We start from the raw sequence: 23,847 nt of genomic DNA, 5'->3' as shown, positions 1-23,847 counted from the left end.
AGATTTTCAACACTAGCCGTTATTCTCAGCTGAGTCAGAAATTTACATACCCTCAACCTGATTCCAAAGCAGTGAAAATTGATTCAGTTCTCCAGTTTTCTCAGAGAGACCAAGACCTTCTCAGTCAGAGATGTCACCAAATTCAGCCAGTACAACTCACTTGACTCAAATTAACCCAGTTCCACCTCATCCTGCAGTGTCATTTTGCCATATTCTCTGGGCTTCCTTAAATCTAAGCATCTCATGAAAACAGAACTCACAGACTCAAATGTCTACCAGACAGGCAGATGGTATGGAAAGAATAAAGGAATAGAATGTCCAATGTGCCAAATTTTCCTGCCTCCAACTGCTAACAAAGCTGTTCCCTTCACCTGGAATTCTGCTTTTACTCCCATCCGGAATGGATTTTCTCAATGTTTTATGACATTTTGACTTCTCAGAATTCAAGCAGAAAAAGGAGAGAATATACAGATTCAGGGCTCACCTGTGTACAGAATGCGGCTGATCATCCCCGGCATCACCATGAGGAACATGGGCAGCAGCTTCAGGTAAGCACACATGATGCAAGCAGCCTTCACGTGAGACATGTCCTTGCCACACAGGCAGCGCTGCACAATGACCTGCCAGGAAAACGTGACACACTCATGAAACAACCCGGGGATGATTTCAAAGGTAGTGAGCCTTTGAATCATTCACCCTTTCCAGTGTTTGTTACAATAAGAATTGATGTGGATCAGTATACCAAAGAGCTATCTGCACTCCTGTGTTCATTGCAGCACTACTCACAACAGCCAACATATGGAATCAACCTGAGTGTCCATCAGCAGATGAATGGATAAAGAAAATGTGCATAATACACAATGCAAAAACCATTCAGCCATACATAACAATGAAGTCCTGTCATTTAGTGTAACATGGATGGAACTGGAGGTCATTACATTAAGTGAAATAAACCAGGCACAGAAAGACAAATACCGCACATTCTCACTCATGTGGGAGCTAAACAAGTAGATCTTATGGAGGTAAAGAATACAATGGTGGTTGCCAGAGGCTGGGAAAGGGAGGCAGGGCATAAAAAGAAGTTGGTTCACAGGTACAAACAAATAGTTAGAAGAAGTGCACTCTAGTGTTTCATAGTAAAATAGTGTGACTACAGTTAATGATAATTGATTAAATATTTCAAAATAGCTGGAAGAGAAGAACTGTAATGTTAACACAATGAAAAGATTAAGATTTGAGGTAATGAACATAACCCTGATTTGATCATTATACATTGTATACATGCATTCTATTGTGTACCTGATCTTGGAATCAGGTTGTTTGAGAATATAGAAATTTCTGAATCAGCTGAGAGTAACTGCATGTATACATGCATCAAAATATCACATGTACCCCCCAAAATATTATATATAAACAACTATAGTATATATGTATATGATATATATGTAACTATATATAGATATCTATATATGATACATATACAACTATAATATATATGTATATATAAATCTTTATGTATTATATATATCATAGTTTATCATATTTTGGGGGTACGTGTGGTATTTTAATACATGTATAGAATGTGTAATGATCAGTGTCTAATAATGTGCTTTGGAGTTATGATCAGGGTTTGAATCTTGATTCCTTTTGCATAGTAGTTGAGCTCTGTGAGTCTCAGGTTTGTCATCTCGAAAATATGGTTATGTGTTGCAGGACTTTCTTAATATTTGGTATGATGTATGTAAGACCCTTGGTACACAGAAATCAATACACATTAGCTACTGTTAAAATATATCTACAGTTCCAAGGCTTCAATGCAACAACAGTAGTGAAACCATGCCCCAAAGAATTAAAGAAACAGTGACTAAATTCTTAAGCCTACAGGATAGCAAATAACAACAACAACAACAAAAAAAAAACAACTTGGCCGGGTGCAGAGGCTCACGCCTGTAATCTCAGCACTTTGGGAGGCTGAGGTGAGTGGATCACCTGAGGTCAAGAGTTCAAGACAAGCCTGGCCAACATGGGGAAACCCCGTTCCTACTGAAAATACAAAAACTAGCCAGGTGTGGTGATGCGCACCTGTAATCCCAGCTACTCGGGAGGCTGAGGCAGGAGAATCACTTGAACCAGGAAGGTGGTGGCTGCAGTAAGCCGAGATTGCACCACTGTACTCCAGCCTGGGTGACAGAGCAAGAGACTATGTCTCAAAAAAGAAAAAAAAAAAAAAGGAAACAACTTTTAGAAACACTGAAACTCCATCCACTTGTGAGATCAAGAAAAAAATGGCTGAAATCGGCTGGGAACAAAATGGCCAGCTGAAGTCTGTGCAGAGCAAGGTTGCTGAGGTAACAGCCTGAATTTCCACTGCATGTTTCATATGAACTCCTCCTGAATTTGCACATGCAACCCACAAAGTAGCATGAAAAGATAACTGGACATGCCCAAGGTCTTTCCAGACCTTCCCTTTCCTTCCACCAATCACCTGCTAATCTCAGAATCCACTCTTTGAACCTTTTTAAATAAAAATACTGCCTTGAAACCAGCAAGAGACAGATTTGAGCTTGACTCCTGTCTGCTGGTAAGTCTACTTGTGATAAAAAGCTTTACTTTCATCAAAAACACAGTGTTACAGTATTGGCTTCTCGTGCATCAGGCAGTGAGTTCCTATTGCTTGACAACAGCAAGTAATGTGCCAGGTACAAAGCTGTCACTGCTGACACCACCATAAGTTGTGGTTTAATTCATGTCTTTCATATCGTAGGCATCATTAGTATCTCCCTATTGTTACGGGGCAATTACCTCCTTGGCAAGTCAAGCTAGTTGTCATGGAAACACCAGGGTCAAGCAGCCATTGGAAGAAAACACTGAGACATTGATTTCTAGATTTCTTCAGAATATTCTGAACCCTCACCTGGTTATTAATCCAATATGAATGTCCTGGAAAAAATAATGCAGAGAACTTCAGAATTCCTACTTACATTATGCAATCTCTTAACTAAGAATTTTGTAGCAAAGTGGGATGTCTACCCATAATGTCATAACCTCTTGGTATTTTTCTTCTCAAGGATTGTCAGAAAATAGAGATGTCTTTTTCTGCATAATTCTCTTTGGAGAAGCAATCCATTAAGGATAGCAGTGGTATCATTTGGTGCTGAGGGAGCAGACAGCATTTTTAGACAAAGGTGGTAGAGGTACAGCACAAGTCACAGGTGAGCAGGGGAGCCCTGTCAGCAGTTGAGCAGGACCAGCATCAGATCTAAGGGGAAGGTGAGGCCACTTGCAGGAGGCAAGCTAGGGAGTCAGAGAGGAAATATACATGATAAAGATGGTTCCACATGTGAATGATGACATTATGCATTCTTTGGTAGATATTTTGGTAAACTCATTACATAGAGAAAAATAAAACTCTGACCACTGATTCACACCAGGCTAAAGATTGTGAAATTATGAGCTTGACATTGACAGAGATTCTTCAGGAAGAAGGAAACTTCAAAAAACAAAAACTTAGGTGATATAAAAAAGAATACTCAGAAAACAGACAAAAAAAAAGGTAACATTGTTGAAGTTGTAAACGCAAAGGCAGAAAAAGTCCAGGATAAAGTGGAGAAAGCCTCCTAGAAGATAGAACAAAAAGACCAAGAGATGGAAAATAGGAAGAAAAGATGAGGACAGCAGAGAACTAGCTGAGGAAGACTGACACCCAAACAGAGAAGGTCTCAAAAGGAAAAGAAAATGAAAGAAATCATAGAAAGAATACCCTCAAATTATCCAAGATATAAATTAACAGACTAAGCAAACTCACAATTATAGATCCACACAATAGTGCATTGTGGGGAAATTTCAGAATACTGAGGACTGAGCAACGGCCAGCTTCCAGAGAGAAAGACACGGTCATATGCAAAGGATCAAGAATGACTTCAGAGCCAGGCACGGTGGCTCATGCCTGTAATCCCAGCACTTTGGGAGGCTGAGGCAGGCAGAATCAGGAGGTCAAGAGATCGAGATCATCCTGGCCAACATGGCAAAACCCCATTTCTACTAAAAAATACAAAAATTAGCTGGACATGGTGGTGCACACCTGTAGTCCCAGCTACTCGGGAGGCTGGAGCAGGAGAATTGCTTGAACCCGGGAGGCAGAGGTTGCAGTGAGCTGAGATTGTGCCACCGCACTCCAGCCTGGCACCTGGCAACAGAGCAAGACTCTGTCTCAAAAAAAAATTTAAAAAATAAAAGTTAGGGTTGGGTGGTGGCATGCACCTGAACTCCCAGCTACGGAGGAGGTTGAAGCAAAAAGAATCCCTTGAACCCGAGAGGCAGAGGTTATAGTAAGCCAAGATTGTGTCATTGCACTCCACCCTGGGTGATAGAGCAAGACTCATCTCAAAAAAAAAAAAAAAAAAAGACTTCAAGCTTCTTGACAGTGACAGTGAAATCCAGAAGACAGTGAGTCTATGACTCTGAGAAACATTATTTCCAACCTAGGACTGAATACATGAACAAACTATCAATCAAGGAAAGGTTAGAGTGAAGACAATTTCAAATATGCTAATTCACAAAGTTTACCTCCTAGGAGGCCTAGCTCAGGAAGATATTAAAGGTTTTGATTTGCCCTGAAAGACGTAATAAACTAAGAAGACAACAGGCGATACTGGAAAAAGAAATAAGCCGAGTAAGGCAAAAATGAATTCCCAAAGATGGTAGTGAAGGGCTCATTGGATAAGGTTGGACACCAAACAGAAGGAGCACTGCCAGACTGTGAGAGGGCAAAGGCTCCAAGAGAACCTTTCATTCAGTGAGTAATAATTAGAAAGAAAATTCAAAATGAAAAATTAAGAATTGGCCAGATGCAGTGGCTCACACCTGTAATCTCAGCACTTTGGGAGGCCAAGACAGAAGGATTGCTTGAGTTCAGGAGTTTGAGACCAGCCTAGGCAACATAGTGAGAACCTGTCTCTATTTAGAAAATAGTGTTTTTTAAAAAGAAAGAAAAGAAAGACAAATTAAAATTATTCCAGGAACCAGAAAAAGCTAAGGCAAAATCGGGCACTGTTCATCACGTGGTTCAGCTGTGAATTACATTCAGGTAGTCACAGAAATGGTGGCACTGAATGCTGATCTCTTCATACTTGTTGTTGACAGCTATTGGGAGGATGGGGAAACAGGTGTGCTTGCATGGGACTGAGAAGGGAAGGTTGAAGGACAGCTAAATTCATCCTTCATCATAGGGAAGCCACCGACAAAATCCTAAAACCAAGAGGGAGCAACATAAGCATTTATCTGAATCACTTGGGGATCAAGTTAATGAGCAGACTCCAATTCAAAGGGTCTAGATAGGGTCATAGGTATCTGAGTTTATTCCTAGTGAGCTCCAAGGTGATGTCCATGCTGATGGCTCACAGACTGCACATTGAGCACAAGGATTTAGGGAACAGAAATAAATGCCAAAACACTCATTTGAAAGAGCTGAAAGCATTTGCCCCTAAAGTATAAGATATAGGGTAGAAAACAGGGAGCCATGCAGCTATTTTTAAATAGGCTTTGTAGAAGTGTTTGACTCTTTAAGCTGGGCATGGTGGCTCACCCCTGTAATCCCAGCACCAAGGTCAGGTAGGTGTTCAAGACCAGCCTGGCCAACATGGTGAAACCCCATGTCTACTGGAAATACAAAAATTAGCCGGCTGTGGTGGCACATGCCTGTAATCCCAGACACTTGGGAGGCTGAGGCAGAAGAATTGCTTGAACCTGAGAGGCAGAGGTTGCAGTGAGCTGAGATCATGCCACTGCACTCCGGCCTGGATGACAGAGTGAATGAGACTTCATCTCAAAAAACAACGAAGAAGTATTTGACTCTTTAAGTGATATGTGTGCAAAATAGAAACTAAATATGTTTCTATGAGACAAGAAGGAACAAGAAACACATACACACATGTGACACAAACACACACACTTCACCTGATTTGCGCACCAGTACCACAAAGCTGTAATGGGCGTTCCAAATATAATTCCTGGCCATGGAATATCCCCAGTGACAGGATCTCGGAAGATGTGGAAGGAGTCCGCCCGAGGTGTGTAGCACCTGGCACTGATTGTCAAGTTGTCCCCCTTGACTACGGACGGGATGGCATTCATGTACTTCTCGGTAAAGCTTTCGTAACCTCCAACTTCGTTAAATGCTGAAAAGGTGTCAGAGTAAAATGAGATGTCTTACTGAAATCTAAAATGTCCAATGTTTATGGTGACTATTTTTTGGTGAAAGTACACAAGCACCTCCTATCAGCCCAGTCGAATCCTCAGTGATCTTCTCTCAGGTCCATGTCTTTCTGGTACCTCCACTGGCATTGGCCATGCTACCAGATTGACTTTCACGAAGTACACAAAGCAAATAACTCTGACTTGTCTTCCTGTATTGCTCTTTGAAGTTTTGAGTTAGTGTCTCTTTTAAGATAAAAATGAAGCTGTTACCCAACAGGCTGACACTGATGTATCACAACCATTTAGAGCATAAGCAGACTGGAAGGGTGAGCTAAGAAGGTGAGTCTCATAGAATCAGCCATCAGAAAGCCCCAACTCTTCTGAAAAGAACAGGAGCCAAAGGCCTCTCTTCTTGACCCAGAGTTTGCTCTTTTGATCTTACTTGCAATCTCGTTTTCTGATGCAACACTATATTTTGCCTGTTATAATAAAAAATTGGAAAGATAATGAGCAGAAATTGGGGGCGGCAGGTTAGACATGACAAGAGAAAATGCTGAGACTCAGCCTGTTTGCATCTAGAAAGGCTAATCAGGTGCAGAAGAGAATTGTATTTGCGCTTAGAAAGCTGAGCTCAGGCATCTGGGGTCCCTTAGTATAGCTTTAAATGATGAAAAATTCATCAGGGTATTATACAATTGTAGGGTTGAGTTAACATTAATTTGCTTGATTATTTAGCTAAAGGCCTACTATGTGCCAAACAGTGTGGTGGGATCATGTGCAAAATAAATGTGCAAGGCAGGAACTTAGCCGAGTGGAGGATACAGACAATACAAGGAAGTTGCTTTGATTAGATAAACATGGTTTGTAACAAAAATACATAGGAGACCCTAAGAGATGAGAGTCCTCCTCTTCATCCTAAAGATGGGAGAATTGAGGCTTAGAGCCCCGGATCCCAGGGAGTGCATCACTGAGGCCAGAAACCAAAGCACCATGAATAAGACCAGCACAGAAGTTCTGGAAAACGGAATAGAAAGTACACGAAGAACTGATGCTAACAACCTCTGGAGTAGCACTGTGCAATGGAAACATTCTGCAGTGATAGAACTGCTCTGTATTTATGCCATCCTGTGTGGTAGCCACTAGCCATACATTGTACACCTGAAATAGGGCCAGGTAAATGAGAAACAATTTTTAGTTTTCAGTAGCATATGTAGCTAGAGGCATTTATATTGGTTTAAAACCACCAACTGTCATTGCATATTTGTTGTCTTTGTAGTTCTTTGAGTTTTTGCTTCATGTACCTACAAGCTGTGTGATTAGATACATGCACATTCAGGATTGTTGCCTTCAGTGTAGCTTGAGTGGGTAGAGCATGCTGGCAGGACAGGGAAGAGATACTTATTTTCACCCTATATCCTTTTTACTGTGTGCATGGATTTCTTATGCAAAGATAAATACCATAATAAGAGAAAACAAAAATTGGCAAGCTGTAAATTAGATTAATCAATATTGTTTGATGGCAATGAACTGATACTATAAAGTGAGCATTATGAAGGAAATTCCAATCTATGTTTATGTACTGTAACAATGTATTATAATAGATTTTCATACAAAATAATCATAATGAGGTTATGAATGTTTTGGATGAAAATCCACTACAATACATTGTTAGAATACACAAACATAGGTTGTGTATTATTCAGTTGAACTAATACTCAGTTCTCAGATTTTTTCCTACTATTAAATTCTTCATTTCATAAAAATTCTATGTAAATGAAAGGTTTCCAGACTTTGAATCTAATGCACAAATACTTCTGTAAAATTATCAACCCAATGGTGCTGATTTTGTCTGTCCTTAACACAGAGAAATGAAGGTGAAATGAGATAACTTATCTAAGCAATAATTTTTAAAAGAAAGTAATGTTCTCCTCCTCCCCTACCCATTTCCTCATGCTGAGATAATAAAGCAAGAAAGCAGTCAGGCAGATATTTCAGTGATGGGGATTATATAAATGCCTGGAAAATGTGCCAAGATGGAACTGGAAGGCATCCCAATAAAGAGCAGACAGACTGAACAGAAACAAGTCCCATAATTTCTGGCCCCTGGGCACTGCACACAGGGTTCTCACTTACCAAATGCCATGAGAATAAAAGAGCCAATCAGCATGATGATAGTCTGGAGGGTGTCTGTGTAAATCACTGAGGCCAAGCCCCCTGGTGAGAGAAAGAAAAGAACCAGGGCATTTTATCCATGTGTCCTCATGTATTTACTACCTTCACCACTAGGCTCTTCTCCACCCAGAACCCCAAAAATGACTCAGCAGAAGATATCAAAATCTCCTGGGTGAGCCACAAGCTTGTCCTGGCATCTTGGTCTTCTCAGCATTGATCCTACTTCTCATGCCTTGTTTTGATTCAGTTTCTGTGAATTACTGTGAAATTTCATCTTTGTGTGAGTTTTTGAATATTAAGTAGAGGGAAAGGCAGCACTTTAATACCATGAAAGTTTCTCTTAACAATCCCTCAGTTGACCCCCATTCAGCACAGTGCACCTGCTCTAAAATATCTAGCAAAACCACTTTTGCTCTAGTGCCGGAACATCATTGTTTCATTAATTCAGTGAAACCAGATATAGTTACTGTGTTTTGTGTTTTGCTATAGTGAAAAAAAACCCAAGCCAAAACTCTTTTTCAATTCTAGACTAACTAGGCTGTCGGTCAACAAGATATTCCCTTTATGAGAGTGTCATGGGAAAACAAGATGAATCCTGAAAACTCACGCCTTTATCTCTCCCTATTCTGAAACACATGCTCTGTGAAAGTTGTCTGTTCCAAAATAGAGACACTTCTGTCAAACCCTAACAAAATGGGGTTGGGAGACCATGCCAGTAGGCCTTCATGCACCTATGCCTGTAACAGGAACTGTTGCAAGACATTATCCCAGCTAGAACTTTCTGGTGAAGCCACTTCTGTGAAGACTGTCTTCTGGCTACAGCCAGTGCCACCAATGAACAAACACCACCACCTGCAATAAGCAGGTGAAATAATCATCTTTATTTCAGCACAGCTTATGTGGATTCTCCCTCTCTGTCTTTATAAGTCTCCCCTGCCCAACCCCCTTGGAAGTGCCTATGGTCACATGTGCCATAGCACATGTATCCTGGTTTGCAAACCCTCACTATTCCCAAAGAAACACCTCATTTTGGAGAGTTGCTTATTTTAGGTTGACAGCTCAAATGCACCAAAATGGCCCAGAAATTGTCCTAGCTGGTATTTTTCCTTACGTTTTCCAACTCAGCTGTTATTGTTTAACTTTTATAAGTTAATACACATGAGAAGCATATCAACATACCTGGTGCATGAGGGCCTGCTTGGACTATTACCATGTATCGTCTCCCGCCAGCAACCCACTGCTTCAGTTTTCCTCTTTCAACTGTGCCATTCACGGCCATGGCCATGCCCTGGCATCCTGTCTTCATTTGAACCTCACCTGACATTTGCCAGTCTCCTATCTGAGCTGCTGTCTCCTTATGGATGATATGCTGAATTCTAAGTGCCAATCTGGGTACCAAACTCATAGCTGAACCAAAATACCTGATCTCCACCCCATCCCCCACACAATTCCCCTTCATCAGGATGCTCACATCTAATACAGAGTATTCTGTTTTGTATCCTTTAGTTGTGTTTCTGGTGCTGTGCTTGACTCTGATAGTGGGAATGAAATGGTGTCTTTACCTCTGCCATGACACAGCTAATACTGAGAATGCTAATTGCAGGTTGGGGTGGGATCAGCAGAAAACAGCCTGAGTAAGCAAAGTATCCAACATACTCACCAGTGATGGTATAAACAGCAGTGAGAGCCAAGAGGATGAAGATTGCCAGGTAAAGGTCCAGTCCCAAGGCCAGCTGGATGAATATGGCTCCAGAAAACATATCTGACTAAAAAGGGAACAGTCAGGATAAGAAGGAGTCATGCATTTCAGGCCACTGGTTTCTCTGCTCCAATGTCCACTCTTCTCAACCCTTCTTTTCCTGGTAGACTCCTACTTATCTTTCAAGAATCCACTGAGACCGCCCCAGAGTAATACCTTTCATAAAGCCTCAAAAAACAGTTTTCACTATCTTCACTCTCTTCTGTATTCTCATAGAAGTTAGTTCATTGCTTAGTTGAGGTGCTTTTTAAATGAGGTGCCATGTCCTGAGAACTTTTTCTGTATCGTGAGGCTTAGAGAAGCTGAGTAATTGCTTATAGAAAGCCCATTGACTGTGACGGAGAATATATTCTATTGTGTGTGTTTCATGTACCATAAAATTTATTAATGGCAAAAACCGCAATTACTTTTGCAGTAACGCAATATATTGGATGGAAAGTATGTACAAAAAGAGCTTGGGTGTGATGACTCACGCTTGTAGTCCCAGCACTTTGGGTGGCCAAGGCAGCCAGATCACAAGGTCAAGAGATTGAGACCATCCTAGCCAACATGGTAAACCTGTCTCTACTAAAAATACAAAAATTAGTGTGGTGGTGTGTGCCTGTAGCTACTCGGGAGGCTGAGGTGGGAGAATCGCTTGAACGTGGGATGTGGAGGTTGCCGTGAGCTGAGATCACTCCATTGCCCTCCGGCCTGGCAACAGAGCAAGACTAAAAAAAATAATAATAAAGATTGTATGTACAAAAATAAAATGCAACCAAAGAACATTGTTTTCATGTATATTCCAAATAGATATGTGGTACAATGATTTATAATTGTTTGAATTGGGGGTTATGATTGTTTATGAAATTGAGGGGGAATGCAGAATTAATTTAGATTATGCAGACTGTGCTGTAAATGCATGATGTGTTGGTTGGAATTCAACTAATTACATGTGTCTCTGACCATCCTAGGGGCCCTTAGGTCTAACCATTAAAAAAAAGGAGACTATAATCAACTTAGAAATCTCCCTAAGGCAAACATATTTCAGTAGGAAGTACATTTTTCTGTCTACAATGTTTGGCTCAGCATAATTAAGATGAATAATTCAGGACAATTTCCTGGTAGCTATTATATATGTATACTAACATATATAACTAATCATATATATTTTTTTCTTAAAATTAGTATTCTTGTTTGCCAATGAGAAATTTTATAATTATCTGTTTGTTTTAACTTTCCTAAAATTATAAACAGAACTGTTTTAAGAGATGAATTGGGTAACATATTTTCTCTCTTCTGGAAAAACTGAAGCTGCCAATGGATTATCTTTTCCTTGAAACCTTGAAAGAATTCACCCCCACCCTTCTCCATGTCCCCAAACTACCTGTCAGGTAGGTATTATCATCATTTTGTATCTGAGGAAACTGAGGCTTAGGGAATTTGTCCTGGATGACCCAGATAGAAAGTGGTAAGCTCGGGATTTAAACCTGTGTGGTGTGACTCAGAAGCTTATATGGTTAAACATATTGTGATACTGTTATCGTGGGATTTTACTTAATGAAATATGTGGGGGAACACTTAGAATAGATAAAATATTCTAGAAAAATGGTGAATGTGGCAGCATAGTTTGTGAACTTCCATGAATCTCTACATTAGACAGTGCAAGTGTATAGCAAAACCAACAAAATCAGATAACAGGGTATTTCCATGAGGCCCAAAAGGCAAGAAGGCAGGTGCAAATCAACCTTAGCCACAAAACCTACATGGCAGCAAGATCTGGGAGGAGGCAGAGAGAAACAGCAGTTTATCTGCAGAAACTTAGAGTTAGACATCCCCACATAGCCACCAGGTGACCACTGGGAAGCACAGTGGGACAATTGTAGGGCTACCGCAGAGTATGGAAGGGGTTTTGCTTTAATAACCAGTGGGCAACTGTAAGGGCTCCTTGGTAAGTTTTCAAACAAGCTCTCAAAGCTAATGGCCAAAGTTCCCTTTCAGAACAGGGACCTACACTGAGGAGAAACTTCTATTAAGTGGCAACAAAATTTGGCATAATGAGGAACACCATGTTTGATGATGCACTAGTCTTATGATGGGGATGGAAGAGAACTGCAAATAAGTTCTGAATTCATTTTTAGTTTGTTTTTTGTAGCAGTATGGGCGAGGCAATTCTGAAATCATTTTCTTTTTAAAAGTATTTACTTATTTTTGTTTCGGCCAGGCACAGTGGTTCATGCCTATAATCCCAGCACTTTGGGTGGCCAAAGTGGGTGGATCAGTTGAGGCCATTTGTCAATTTATGCTTTTGTTATCTGTGGTTTTTCCAAAAAAGTCTTTGCTCAGACCAATGTCCTGAAGCATTTCTGAAACCATTTTTGATGCATTATAGGATGGAGCAAACAAATTGTGTGTGTGTGTGTGTTGATGACTTGGAGAGTCAGGATTCTCAGTTGTGGAAGAAGGAACATATAAATATAGATTGCAGAAGGCAAGAAAATACTCTGTAGAGCTGGATTGGAATTGGAGGTATTAGTGTGAACTCATGATTTGTAAGCTATGTATATGTATGTGTATAGTTGCCCAGAAACTGTATGTATGTGTGTATATGAATGTATGTATTTATGTGTGTGTATTTATATGGGTGTACATTTGCATTTATTTCCTAATTCTGTCAGCTAATAGAGTCAAGAAAAAAAGTCAACTTAATAAGCACACTTAGCACCCAGATTTTGGTATCTAAAATGCTTCCCCATTAAAGGAGCCAGGGATGTCCCAGAAAAATAGGTGATTCCAGAGCTGGAGGAGGGCTGGTACAAGATGAGTCTGAAACATTTTGTTATGCCAGAATTTAAGAAATTGCCCAATAAAATGATGGGATCATGCCCTATCCTTTACACAGAATCCAGTTTGGGGAGCTTTCACTGGCCAAATATGGCATGAGTATCAAAATAACTACATATAATAATATTTGTAAACCAATGATAAACAGGAATGTGTCAGTCCACATCAGTGATAGATAAATAGAGAAGGGAAGACTCTTGCCCTCAGTAGCCTGCTGAATGCTGGATGGGAACTATGGAAGGAGTGCTAGAGTTGGAAAATTATTTGTCAACCATCCTAGTAAAGATTGGATCTGATAAGATCATTTATCAACGCTGAATCTATTGGAAAATTTTGAAGAGGAACTGAATATTTGAGTGGTTTAAAGGATCTAGCACAGATCCTTTTGGTTACAGGGGAAAATAAAACAGTCATGCTTATTTGTTACAGGGGAAAATAAAACAGTAATTCTATGTTGGAGAAACTGGGCAACACTTCAATCAGATGATCAAAATTAACATCACCATTAAGGAACAGATGGATATTGAATGCTTCTAGATAGGATACTTTTAGTAGGACACATCACTTATGCAGTATGCCAGCCAAGAAGAATGCATAACCTGAATCCAACTATGAAGAAATATGAGGCAAGTCCAAAATAAAGACTGTCATATTAAGAAGAGTGGAAGAGGGACTCTATCCTTCAAAAATGTCAGTGTCATCAAAGACGGAAAAGGGGTACATAGAAATGTTCCAGATGAAAGCAGGCTGAAGACATTTGGCAACTGAATGTAATACCTGACCCTAGACCGCATCCTGTACTGGAGAAGAAAGGATGATAAACAGGATTATTTCTGAGTCAGTTGACAAAGTTGAAATTTAAATGGTAGATAACTGTATCCATGTTATGTTTGCTTGAGTTGATAATTCTGCTGTGGTTTTGCAAGAAATTATCCCTGCTTCTAGGACTAATGATATACAGGGAATGCTCAGTTTAGAAAACTATCATTTTTTAAAACAACCGCCACAGTAAAGACTGGATCACATAAAAATCATTGGATCAGGTAGAATTATCAATGAATGTTAAATCTGGGGGAAAGTTTACACTGAAATTTTTGAGATTAAAGGGCAATGATGTATGTAACAATCTCAAATAGTTGAAAACATGTGAGAAACACTTTGGGAGGCCAAGGTGGGTGGATCATTTGATGTCAGGTGTTTGAGACCAGCCTGGCCAACATGGTGAAACCCCATCTCTACTAAAAATACAAAAAAAATAGCCAGACATGGCGGTGCATGCCTGTAATCCTGGCTACTGGGGAGGCTGAGGCAGGAGAATCACTTGAAACTGAGAGGCAGAGGTTGCAGTGAGCCAAGGTTGCACCACTACACTCCAGCCTGGGAGATAGAGCAAGACTCTGTCTCTGTTTCTTTGTAGAACTTGGGGCTGGAAACAGGTGTAGCAGGAGATGGTTGTATTTTTCTCTAAGATTTGAAATAAAACCTAACACCCGACTCTATTGCACATTAGGGTTTTTCAGGAATGCCAACTAGTATCGAAGGAAGATTTCACTTTTAAAAAAATGTTCGCCATTTCAGAAAAAGAGCGTTACCTGTGGTGGTGCGCCTCGTGCATATCTGCCTCTGTCTGCATTTGTAGCTATTTTCATTCATACTGATTTTATACTCATCCACAGAGGGGCAATTATTACACCACAGCGTTTTGACTTTGTGTAGTTCTACTTAATCATTTCCATGTTAAAACACACTTTATCTTATTATGAATTCCTTGACCTTTGTTTCTGTTGTATACCACTATTAAAGAATTAAATCCATGGTTTTGAAATTATATGTAAGTAGTTGACATAGTATCAATGAATTTTTTTAAAGAGATAGGCACTACTCCAGATCACTCAGGCTGGGGTGCAGTAGCATGATCTTAGCTCACTGTAATTCAACTCCTGGGCTCAAGTGAGCCACCATACCTGGCTAAATATATATATATATATTTTGGAGAGACAAGGGTCTCACTATTTAGCCCAGGCAGGTCTGAAACACCTGGCCTCAAGTGATCCTCCTGCCTCAGCCTCCAAAAGTGCTGGTATTATAGGCAGAAGTCACTAGGCTCAGTCACCAATGACATTTTTTTTTATTGTGGTGAAACATATATGACATAAAATTTATCATTTTAACCATTTGAGTATATAATTCAGTGGCATTAATTACACTAACAATGATTATAAATTATTTTTCATAGTAAAGAGGAATTGCAATGATTCTTTTGCTATAAAAGACTGTATTAAAACAATAGTCAATATCTGAATAAAGACTGTAGATTAGATGATAGTTTGTACCAAATCTCAATGCACACGTTACTGCAGGTTGAGAACCAGTGAACAGGATGACCTTTTTCCAATCTGGTCAGAGGAGACCTATGAAAACTGTCCTGTCCTAACATCTCATAATTATCTGTTTAGTAAGTAACTAGGACACAATCTGTTATCAGAGTCTAAGAGTATACAGAAGGTCATGTCTAAGATTAATCATGATTAATGTCACTTAAAACATAAACCTGCAGGCAAGAATGGACTCCTGCTAAGGTGTCTTTCCAGCCAACCATGGACTCTGCACAGCCACAGACACACAAATGGCTTCCTTGCACCCGCACCCAGCTCACCAGCATTCTGTCCCTCCCCATCCAGCAGTAACCCTCCAACCTGGGTATTTGCATCCCTTGAGGGCTCTTTCGCTGTGCATTGTCCTCTGTTCTCTGCCCTCGTGCCTGCTCATGCTCCTTAGAACCGTAAAGCTGTAGATGTCAGCACCAGAGGAGAACTGGGAGATTAGCAAGTCCAACAATTTGAGGAACATGTGAACCCTAAGCCCCTGACACCTGTGAGCTCCTCTGTTTCCCTCTGCCTCGCCTAACCTTCCCATCTTACCGCCTTAGCCAAATGGTGAACTCAAGAATCTTTGCTACCCCAACACAAAGCTCAATAATATGCAGTCATTGATGGACAATGCTCACAGTGCATTGGGAAGGCTCATGCCATCTAATCTAAACAGCTGGTTCACTTCCAACGATGACTCAGTTTGACAGGAGCAATAGGAAAGGTCAGCTTTTTCTCTCACAAACTCAGATACCTGCCTAGATTATAAACTTGAGATTATTTCATTAGTGACTGACACATGAGGAGCAAATAAGTTAACCTTTGTTTTTTACATGTGCTGCTGAATCTCCAAATTCCTTCCATCTTTCCTCACTGATTATCTTCAAAAAATGTAACTTTTTTTGTTGTTGTTTTTGAAATGGCGTCTTGCTCTGTCTCCCAGACTGGAGTGCAGTGGTGTGGTCTCGGCTCACTGCAACCTCCGCCTCCCGGGTTCAAGCTGTTCTCCTGCCTCAGCCTTCCAAGTAGCTGAAATTACAGGTGTGCACCACCATGCCTGGCTAATTTTTGTATTTTAAGTAGAGATGGGGTTTCACCATGTTGGCCAGGCTGGTCTCGAACTCCTGACCTGAAGTGATTCACCTGTCTCAGCCTCCCAAAGTGCTGGGATTACAGGTGTGAGCCACCGCACCTGGCCCCAAAATTGTAACTTTATAAAAGAGTAGTTAAAATGTACTTTAAATTTTTTAACCCTTATTTGTGACATGTGTCTTACCATGGTGGTCTTAGATAAAGTAGAATGAATTTAAGAAAAATCAGTATAATAATACAAAGTACTTTCCTTGTCACTTAATCAAACTGAAAATGAAAATGTAAACTCGGACATGCTCTGAGAAAAAATATAAAGGTTATCTTGAGGTGGAAAAAGCACGAGGCCAGAGAAGTCTTCGCTTTACTAAAGAGCTGTGTTACTTGAATGAGACATTTTGTTCTTTTTGTACATTCATTTTTTTCATATCCTTGATGAGAGGGGAGATTCATACCCTGCAGTCTCTCATGACTTAAAAGTCTAACACTCTATGAACACAGGGTCTTTGAAGCTCCCTTTTTCCCCATAAGACTTGGAAGAGACACCCCTGAGAGTTTAAGACATCCATATGGCTTGACCCTTGAAAGGCCGTTGGCAGTGTATACATCCAGCTCTCTTATGTAGCACTCTGGCACCATCTGACAACCTCTTGAAGCTAAAATGTCAGAAGGCTCTGAACTCACAGCGATTGACAAAATCACACAGGTGAAGAGGGAGAGGATGGAGAGGTAGACCTGGAGTCGCTCCCCACCAAACCGCTTCTTGAGATATTCTGGCATGGTCATCACCTGCAGAGACAGACATTGACAGGAATTTACCCTTAGGTCCCTGTGTGTTGAGATTATTCAGCATTTCCTAAGCACCTGTAAGTGAAAGTGCTGTGTATGGCCCCTTCCTTGTGATGAAACCATGGCTTCTTATTCATAGAGGTAGACCTGATACCTTGTACAGTGACTGGCAGAAAGTGGATTCTTAAACCATGCTTCAAAGAGAAGGGCACGCCCATTGATAACTCCAGCCAAGGTCTCTCTCCTGACCTATCTGTAGATCTCACTTTCCCAGTGCCAGTTGGGTGTCTCCACCTTAGTGTCCTGAATGCACCAAACACTTATCCTGTTGCAAGGTGAAATCATCACTCTCCTTTTCATCCATCATTTACCTCTAATCTAGAATCCCTGGCTCCATTAATGGTGGCCTCAAGCACCCCAACTCTCAAGCTTCAAGTCTTAGAGCTGATCATAATCCTCCCCTTCCACTGCCTTCGTCTTTACTCTGCCATCAAACCTGTCATCTCTGCTCCAGGGTCATTATGCAGGGACACCACTGATTTCCCAACTGGTTGCGGCCACATTCTATACTGGAAACATCTCTAGGCAAGAAATTTGATTTTTGTCTTCTGTATATTACTAGCAATAGGCCAGGTGACGGACAGAAACCCAGGTTTCATGATTGAAGAGAAAGAGTGAATGAATGAATGCCTGAAAGATACACCTCACAGATTTACCCAGAATACCTATGGATATGGAACTGGCCCAATCGTCCCATAAAACTGATGTCTATGGTTTCTTTGAATAAGCATAGAAACTGATCCTCCCAGTCTTGGAGAAAGTTACCTTTGTCTTATCTCAGTTCCTTTCTCAGAAAATCAATCATCAGGCCTCCTGAATAGGGTCAGAGAGCTGAAACTCACCAGATCACCACACGTGAACAATGAGAAGCCAGACCTCACCTTTTATAATTGTCTAACCCACGATCTGCTTCCTGTTGACTGACTTCTCTTCCTTATCTGCCCCCTCATTCCTGTTTTCCCACACATGGTTACATATCTTCCCTGCTATATAAACCCCTTATTTTAGTCTATCAGGAAGATGGACTTGAGACTGGGCTCCCATCTCTTTGGCTTCAGCACCCCCAAAAGCCTTTTTTCCTGGCAATATTCATTGTCTCAGTGATTGACTTTCTGTGCAGTGAGCAGCAGTGCCTAGAACTGAACTCTGGCATTTTGGTAACAGATACTCACCCCTGCCTTGATATAGATGGGGACAAAGATCCATCCAAGAATCGGCAACATTACTGAGGACTATGAGGAACCAAAATAAGAGAGTGAGATGTTAAAGAGTCTTGGCTTGTGGAGCTTGTCCTTATATGACCTCTGAGTCTGGAAATTTAAAAAAAAAAAAAAGTCGGCTTAATCCTGTCCCATTCAAACAGTTATCCTGAGACAACTGTGAGTTCCTTTTTTTCTGTTTCTATAACTCAGGGGCCACCATTTTCTGGGGCTTAAGTTGCCACAAAATATGTGTGGTGAAAAAGGGAAAGAATATAAGGGATCTGATCCCGGTGGAACCCCTACAAGGTCATATAATCTTTGCCAAAGGATTGCATAAATGATAGAGTAAGAGAGCACTGAGAAAGGAATCTGGAAATAGAATATCCCCAGTGCTCCCCAAGTCTTGCCACATCCAATGATGGTAATAATATAATCTAGCATAAATATGCAATTTTTACAAAGAGTCTTTTCATATGTCACTTATGCTGCTCTCAGTCTAAGTGAGGCAGATGTGAGAAGCACAGTTATGCTTATCTTACAGAGGGGAAACTTGAGCCTTACAGAGATTAAGGGAGCCCAAGGTCATAGTCACAGGAGGTGACTGAGTTCTCTGCAGCCTGCTTGTCACACCCACTTGGTCCATAGGTCATTCTGGCCATGCATCTGGAGACTGACTTCATTCTAGTGTCCATGGCACTATTAAAGCTTCAGCCATAGGGCATATCTGGAGGCTGGATCCATCCTGGACTCCCAGATATTACTAAAGTAAAAGTAGGGGCAGAATCTTCAACAGAGGAGGGGCACAGGCATTTGTGATTACTCAAGGTCACTTTGAGTTCAACCTAGGATAGTCTGTTTAAACTTTCACTATGATCCAACTTTCCTTTACACAGGCATCCTCTTCTGCCCAATGTGCACATGCATGTACCTGAAAACATCAGAAAGAGTAACATAAAAGAACAGAAAACTCAGGCAACTCAAGAACTATTGGCAGCACGTCCATCACATGTCCAGCTATGTGCTAGAGCAAACTTGTCCATCCTGTGGTCCAAGCTGGCTTTGAAGGCAGCCCAACACAAATTTGTAAACTTTCTTAAAACATCAATAGGTTTTGGCCACATGTTGCGGCTCACGCCTGTAATCCCAGCAGTTTGGGAGGCTGAGGTGGGCAGATCACAAGGTCAAGAGATTGATGCCATCTTGGCCAACATGGTGAAACCTCATCTCTACTAAAAAAAAAAAAAAAAAAAAAAAAAAAAAATATTGAACTGGGCACGGTGGCTCACACCTGTTAATCCCAGCACTTTGGGAGGCCGAGACGGGGGAATCACAAGGTCAAGAGATCTTGACCAACATGGTGAAACCCCGTTTCTACTAAAATACGAAAATTAGCTGGGCATGGTGGCGCATGCCTGTAGTCCCAGCTACTCGGGAGGCTGAGGCAGGAGAATCGCTTGAACCCAGGAGGAGGAGGTTGCAGTGAGCAGAGATCGCGCCACTGCACTCCAGCCTGGCACCCGGCTCCCGGTGACACAGCGAGACTCTGTCTCAAAAAAAAAAAAAAAATTAGCTGGGTGTGGTGGCACTGGCCTATAGGTGACAAGGATGAAGCTGAAAGCCATCATTCTCAGTAAACTAACACAGGAACAGAAATCAAACACCACATGTTCTCACTTATAAGTGGGAGTCGAACAATGAGAACACATGGATACAGGGAGGGGAACATCACACACTGGGGCCTGTCAGCGGGTGGGAGGTAAGGGAAGGACAAATGCCTAATGCATATGGGGCGTAAAACCTAGATGACATGTTGATAGGTGCAGCAAACCACCATGGCACATGTATACCTAGATAACCTATATGTTCTTGTTCTACACTTGTGTCCCAGAACTTACAGTAAGATTGGCAAAGAAAAAAAAATAACAAATAAGAAAATAAAAACCCAAGAAGTGGACTAGAAGAAAGACAGAAAATCAAAGAGGAAAACATTCTGTACAGACTTCCAGAAAAACCTGGGATATGACTGTCATTAATATACCTGGATGCTTTGGTTTCAATGTGTCTCACAAAGTTCATGTGTTGGAAACTTAATCCTCAATGTAACAGTATTGAGAGGTCAGACCATTGAGAGTGACTAGGTCATGAGGGCTCCTCCCTCATGAATAGATGGATGTCATTATCGAGACAGTGCTTAGTTATAGTAGGAGTGGGTTCCTGATTTTTAAAATGAGTTTTACCCTCCTCTCCCCTTTTCTCTTCTTCTTTCTCTCACTTTCTTTTACTTTCCCTCTCTCTCATACCCCAGTACCCTTCCACCTTCCATCATAGGATGACAAAGCAAGAAGACCCTTGCCAGATGTGTGTCCCTCAGCCCTTGCACTTCCCAGCCTTCAGAGCTGTAAGAGACATTTCTGTTCTTTATAAATTACCCAGCCTGTGATATTCTGTCAGAGCAGCATGAAACATACTAAGACACTGGATATGGGTTTGATTCAAAGGAAAAAGCCTATGAAGTAACTTACAGTCCATTCAAATGTTACAGTGGCGACTCCTGAAGCTGCTCCTGTCCCAGCCAGCCCCACAAAGTGGCCACTGCCGATGTTACTGGCAAAGAGAGAGGCGCCCATCTGGAATGCAAGATAATAAACTAGGATTGGAGTTAAAAGATCCAAATCAGACTTTTTGAAAACAGGCAGGTGCTGAGATGTTTCGGTCACTACTCCTCAGAGCAGGAGTCAAGCAAATGTCTGCCCCCTAGCTAATCCAGCCCATAGTCAGTTTCTATATGGCTCATGAGCCAAGACTGTTTTTCCACATCTTTGCATTATTAAATAATGGTTAACAATCTAAATAAGCATAATATTTTGTAAGATATGAAACTGTAAAAATGAAATTATATGATTTAAATTTCAGTGTCTGGAACACAGCCACACTCATTGGTTTTCCATATGGACTGGGGCTGTTTTTTGTCCTACAATAGCAGGGTTGTGTGGCTGCAGCAGACGATATGGCTTGAAAACCCTAAAATATGTGTAATCTGGCCTTTTACAGAAAAGCTTGTTGGCCCCTGCCTTGCGGGGAGCATTGGTCAATCTACTGAAATGCTCTGAGTTGAGCCTGTCCTTGGCCAAGCAGTGCCAGACCTCCCATCAGCTCTTGTCCCTTCAATCAGCTGCAAGGACCCCACAGCTGCCTAGGAGGAAATTTCTCTCCATCCTTCCAGCCACGACACCCTCTTATTCATTCCCTTGCCATCACAGTGCCTGCTGTTCTTTGGACCCAAAGATCAAGAGTGGTCTCTTGAGTGGGCATGGAACAGCACCAGTTCTGGCTGATTGAAGAGAATTGGGGTGTGGGACCCTGCAGTGCTGCTTCTTTCCCCACTTTTTAAGGGCTCTGTAAAATCACTTTTTCTACTCAGCTCAATGGGGCCAGAGGATGGGGTTAGCTGGTTTGTGGCTTCAAGATCACTTGAGCCTTATATGTTTTGTTAACAGTCCTAAAAAGGACTGATTGGATGCCCCAAATAAAATTCACTTCAAACTTCCAGTTGTTCTGCTTCAATCACCTTAGCTAGAACATTTCCCCATCTCCACTTCCCTTCATACCATTTAGATAACGAGTCAGATCTGTGAAGAAAGCATTTGCTAATCACCTATCGTATAATGTGATGCCGAGGTGACACTCTCCAGGTGGAGAGGGGAAGATGCAGCCTCTGCTGCAGTGGGACCCTGGCTGTGGGGGCCACGTACCAAAACCCCACGAGAACACCCACTGGGCAAGAATCAAGAGGCATCAGCATTAGCAGCATCACAGGGAACACAACCAATGATTGCATGGGACATAAAGACCCATGGAGAGAGCTGGGAGGCTCCTCAGATGAGGAAGGGGTGGGGTGGGGCATTGAAGGAGGAGAGCAGAGATGGGGAGGCCAATCCTAACAAGACGGCCAGCATCAGCTCCGGACTGGGAGCAAAGCAGGAATGTGCAGAGCTTGTAAGAAGCCAGGAGAAGACGCTTGATAGGAGCAGGAGAAAAGAATATGAAGTGGGGCTGAACTGGGGTCCTTCAATGCCAGACTGGACCTGCTGTCATAATAGGTGATATATTGTAATGTCCTGGAATTACAGGGAGGAGCCATGATGTCAGGGATTTAGGAATGGAGCCCCAGTGAGTAGGCAACCAATGTACATCAGAAATAGTCAACATTCTAAATGTTTTCTGCATTCACTTTTTTTTTTTTGGCAACGGAGTTTTACTCTTGTTGCTCAGGCTGGAGTGTAGTGGTGCGATCTCGGCTCACTATAACCTCTGCCTCCCAGGTTCAAGCAATTCTTCTGCCTCAACCTCCTGAGTAGCTAGGATTACAGGCATGCAGAACCACGCCCAGCTAATTTTTGTATTTTTAGTAGATACGGGGTTTCACCATGTTGTCCAGGCTGATCTTAAACTCCTGATCTCAGATGATCCGCCAGCCTCGGCCTCCCAAAGTGCTGGGATTACAGGTGTGAGCCACTGTGCCCGGCCTACGTTCACTTTTAAGCACACATCCAGGAAATTTATCTCCAGGAAACTGGTCCACTTACCGGCCACCAGGCCACATCACGACCAGCGAGGAAGAAGCCTCCTATAGTGCCTCGGTTGGTCCTCAGCATTGCCTGAACATAAGGGAAGATAGGTGAGGGTCAAGCCGCAGCAGCCACGCCCAGACATCCCAGAGGCTCTGGCCAGGGTGCTGAGAGGGGTGACTTCAGCACTCCTACAGAGAGAAATATTTTCCTGGAAACTGTTCTGTAGCATCAAATTTTAAAGGACTTGAAAAGCAATCACTTCGTAAAAACCCAGAGCTGGAAGGACTTAAAAAAATCATAATCCTCAACTTCTGTCTTAACTGCTCTGATTATTCTCACGAAAATCATGTGTGGTATCGCTGAGCCATGCTTGCAAGAAAATTTGCAGCCTCAAACTCATATTAAAAAGAAAAGTCAACATAAATGAATTAAGAGTCCAAGTCACTAAGCCAGAAAGTGAGCAAACAAAAGACAGTGAAAGAAATGCAATAATAAAAATAACATATTTGTTCATTATACCAGGTACTGGGGATGCAAAGTAAATCTGAAGGTCCCGGTGCTGGCTCTGTGCACACAGTGGGACTGTTAGGAGAATAAGTTAGCTCATTTTAAGAATTATTTATGCAACACACAAGAAAATGACTCTTGATAATAACAGTGACATCTGTGAAAAACCCTGTCACAATCACATCCCTTCTCCCCTTAAGATACTCCCTCTCAAACCTTGTGCCCCCCCAAAAGCCACTGGGATTCCACTTACCCACAGCCCAACAGCCATCACCACCAGAAAATAGATGACAATGACTGAGATGTCAGCA

The 23,847-nt window shown here is 41.6% G+C and overlaps 1 protein-coding gene across 7 annotated transcripts in view; it reads right to left on the bottom strand.

The window, feature by feature from the left end:
- LOC135271236 (probable glucose sensor protein SLC5A4) overlaps window positions 1-23,847 on the bottom strand; it is a 48,885-nt gene that overhangs the window by 17,517 nt on the left and 7,521 nt on the right. For 2 of the 7 annotated variants that reach the window (XM_064367938.1, XM_064367939.1), the window contains 8 exons: window positions 23,045-23,116; window positions 20,981-21,085; window positions 18,429-18,488; window positions 17,092-17,196; window positions 10,028-10,133; window positions 8,329-8,409; window positions 5,956-6,176; window positions 485-620 (listed from right to left, as the gene is read on the bottom strand). In XM_064367938.1, coding sequence (XP_064224008.1) covers window positions 485-620; window positions 5,956-6,176; window positions 8,329-8,409; window positions 10,028-10,133; window positions 17,092-17,196; window positions 18,429-18,488; window positions 20,981-21,085; window positions 23,045-23,113 — 883 coding nt within the window. In that variant the 5' untranslated portion in view covers window positions 23,114-23,116. Of the gene's footprint in view, window positions 1-484; window positions 621-5,955; window positions 6,177-8,328; window positions 8,410-10,027; window positions 10,134-17,091; window positions 17,197-18,428; window positions 18,567-19,019; window positions 19,387-20,980; window positions 21,106-23,044; window positions 23,121-23,789; window positions 23,841-23,847 lie in introns of those variants that run through there. The other 5 variants (XM_064367944.1, XM_064367940.1, XM_064367942.1 and 2 more) reach the window with 5 other exon arrangements.

The sequence above is a fragment of the Aotus nancymaae genome, unplaced genomic scaffold, assembly GCF_030222135.1.
Source record: "Aotus nancymaae isolate 86718 unplaced genomic scaffold, 86718_ANA_hifiasm-v0.15.2.pri h1tg000076l, whole genome shotgun sequence".
In the NCBI taxonomy this organism is placed as follows: Eukaryota; Metazoa; Chordata; class Mammalia; order Primates; family Aotidae; genus Aotus; species Aotus nancymaae.
This window is presented reverse-complemented; position numbering and strand designations above follow the sequence as displayed.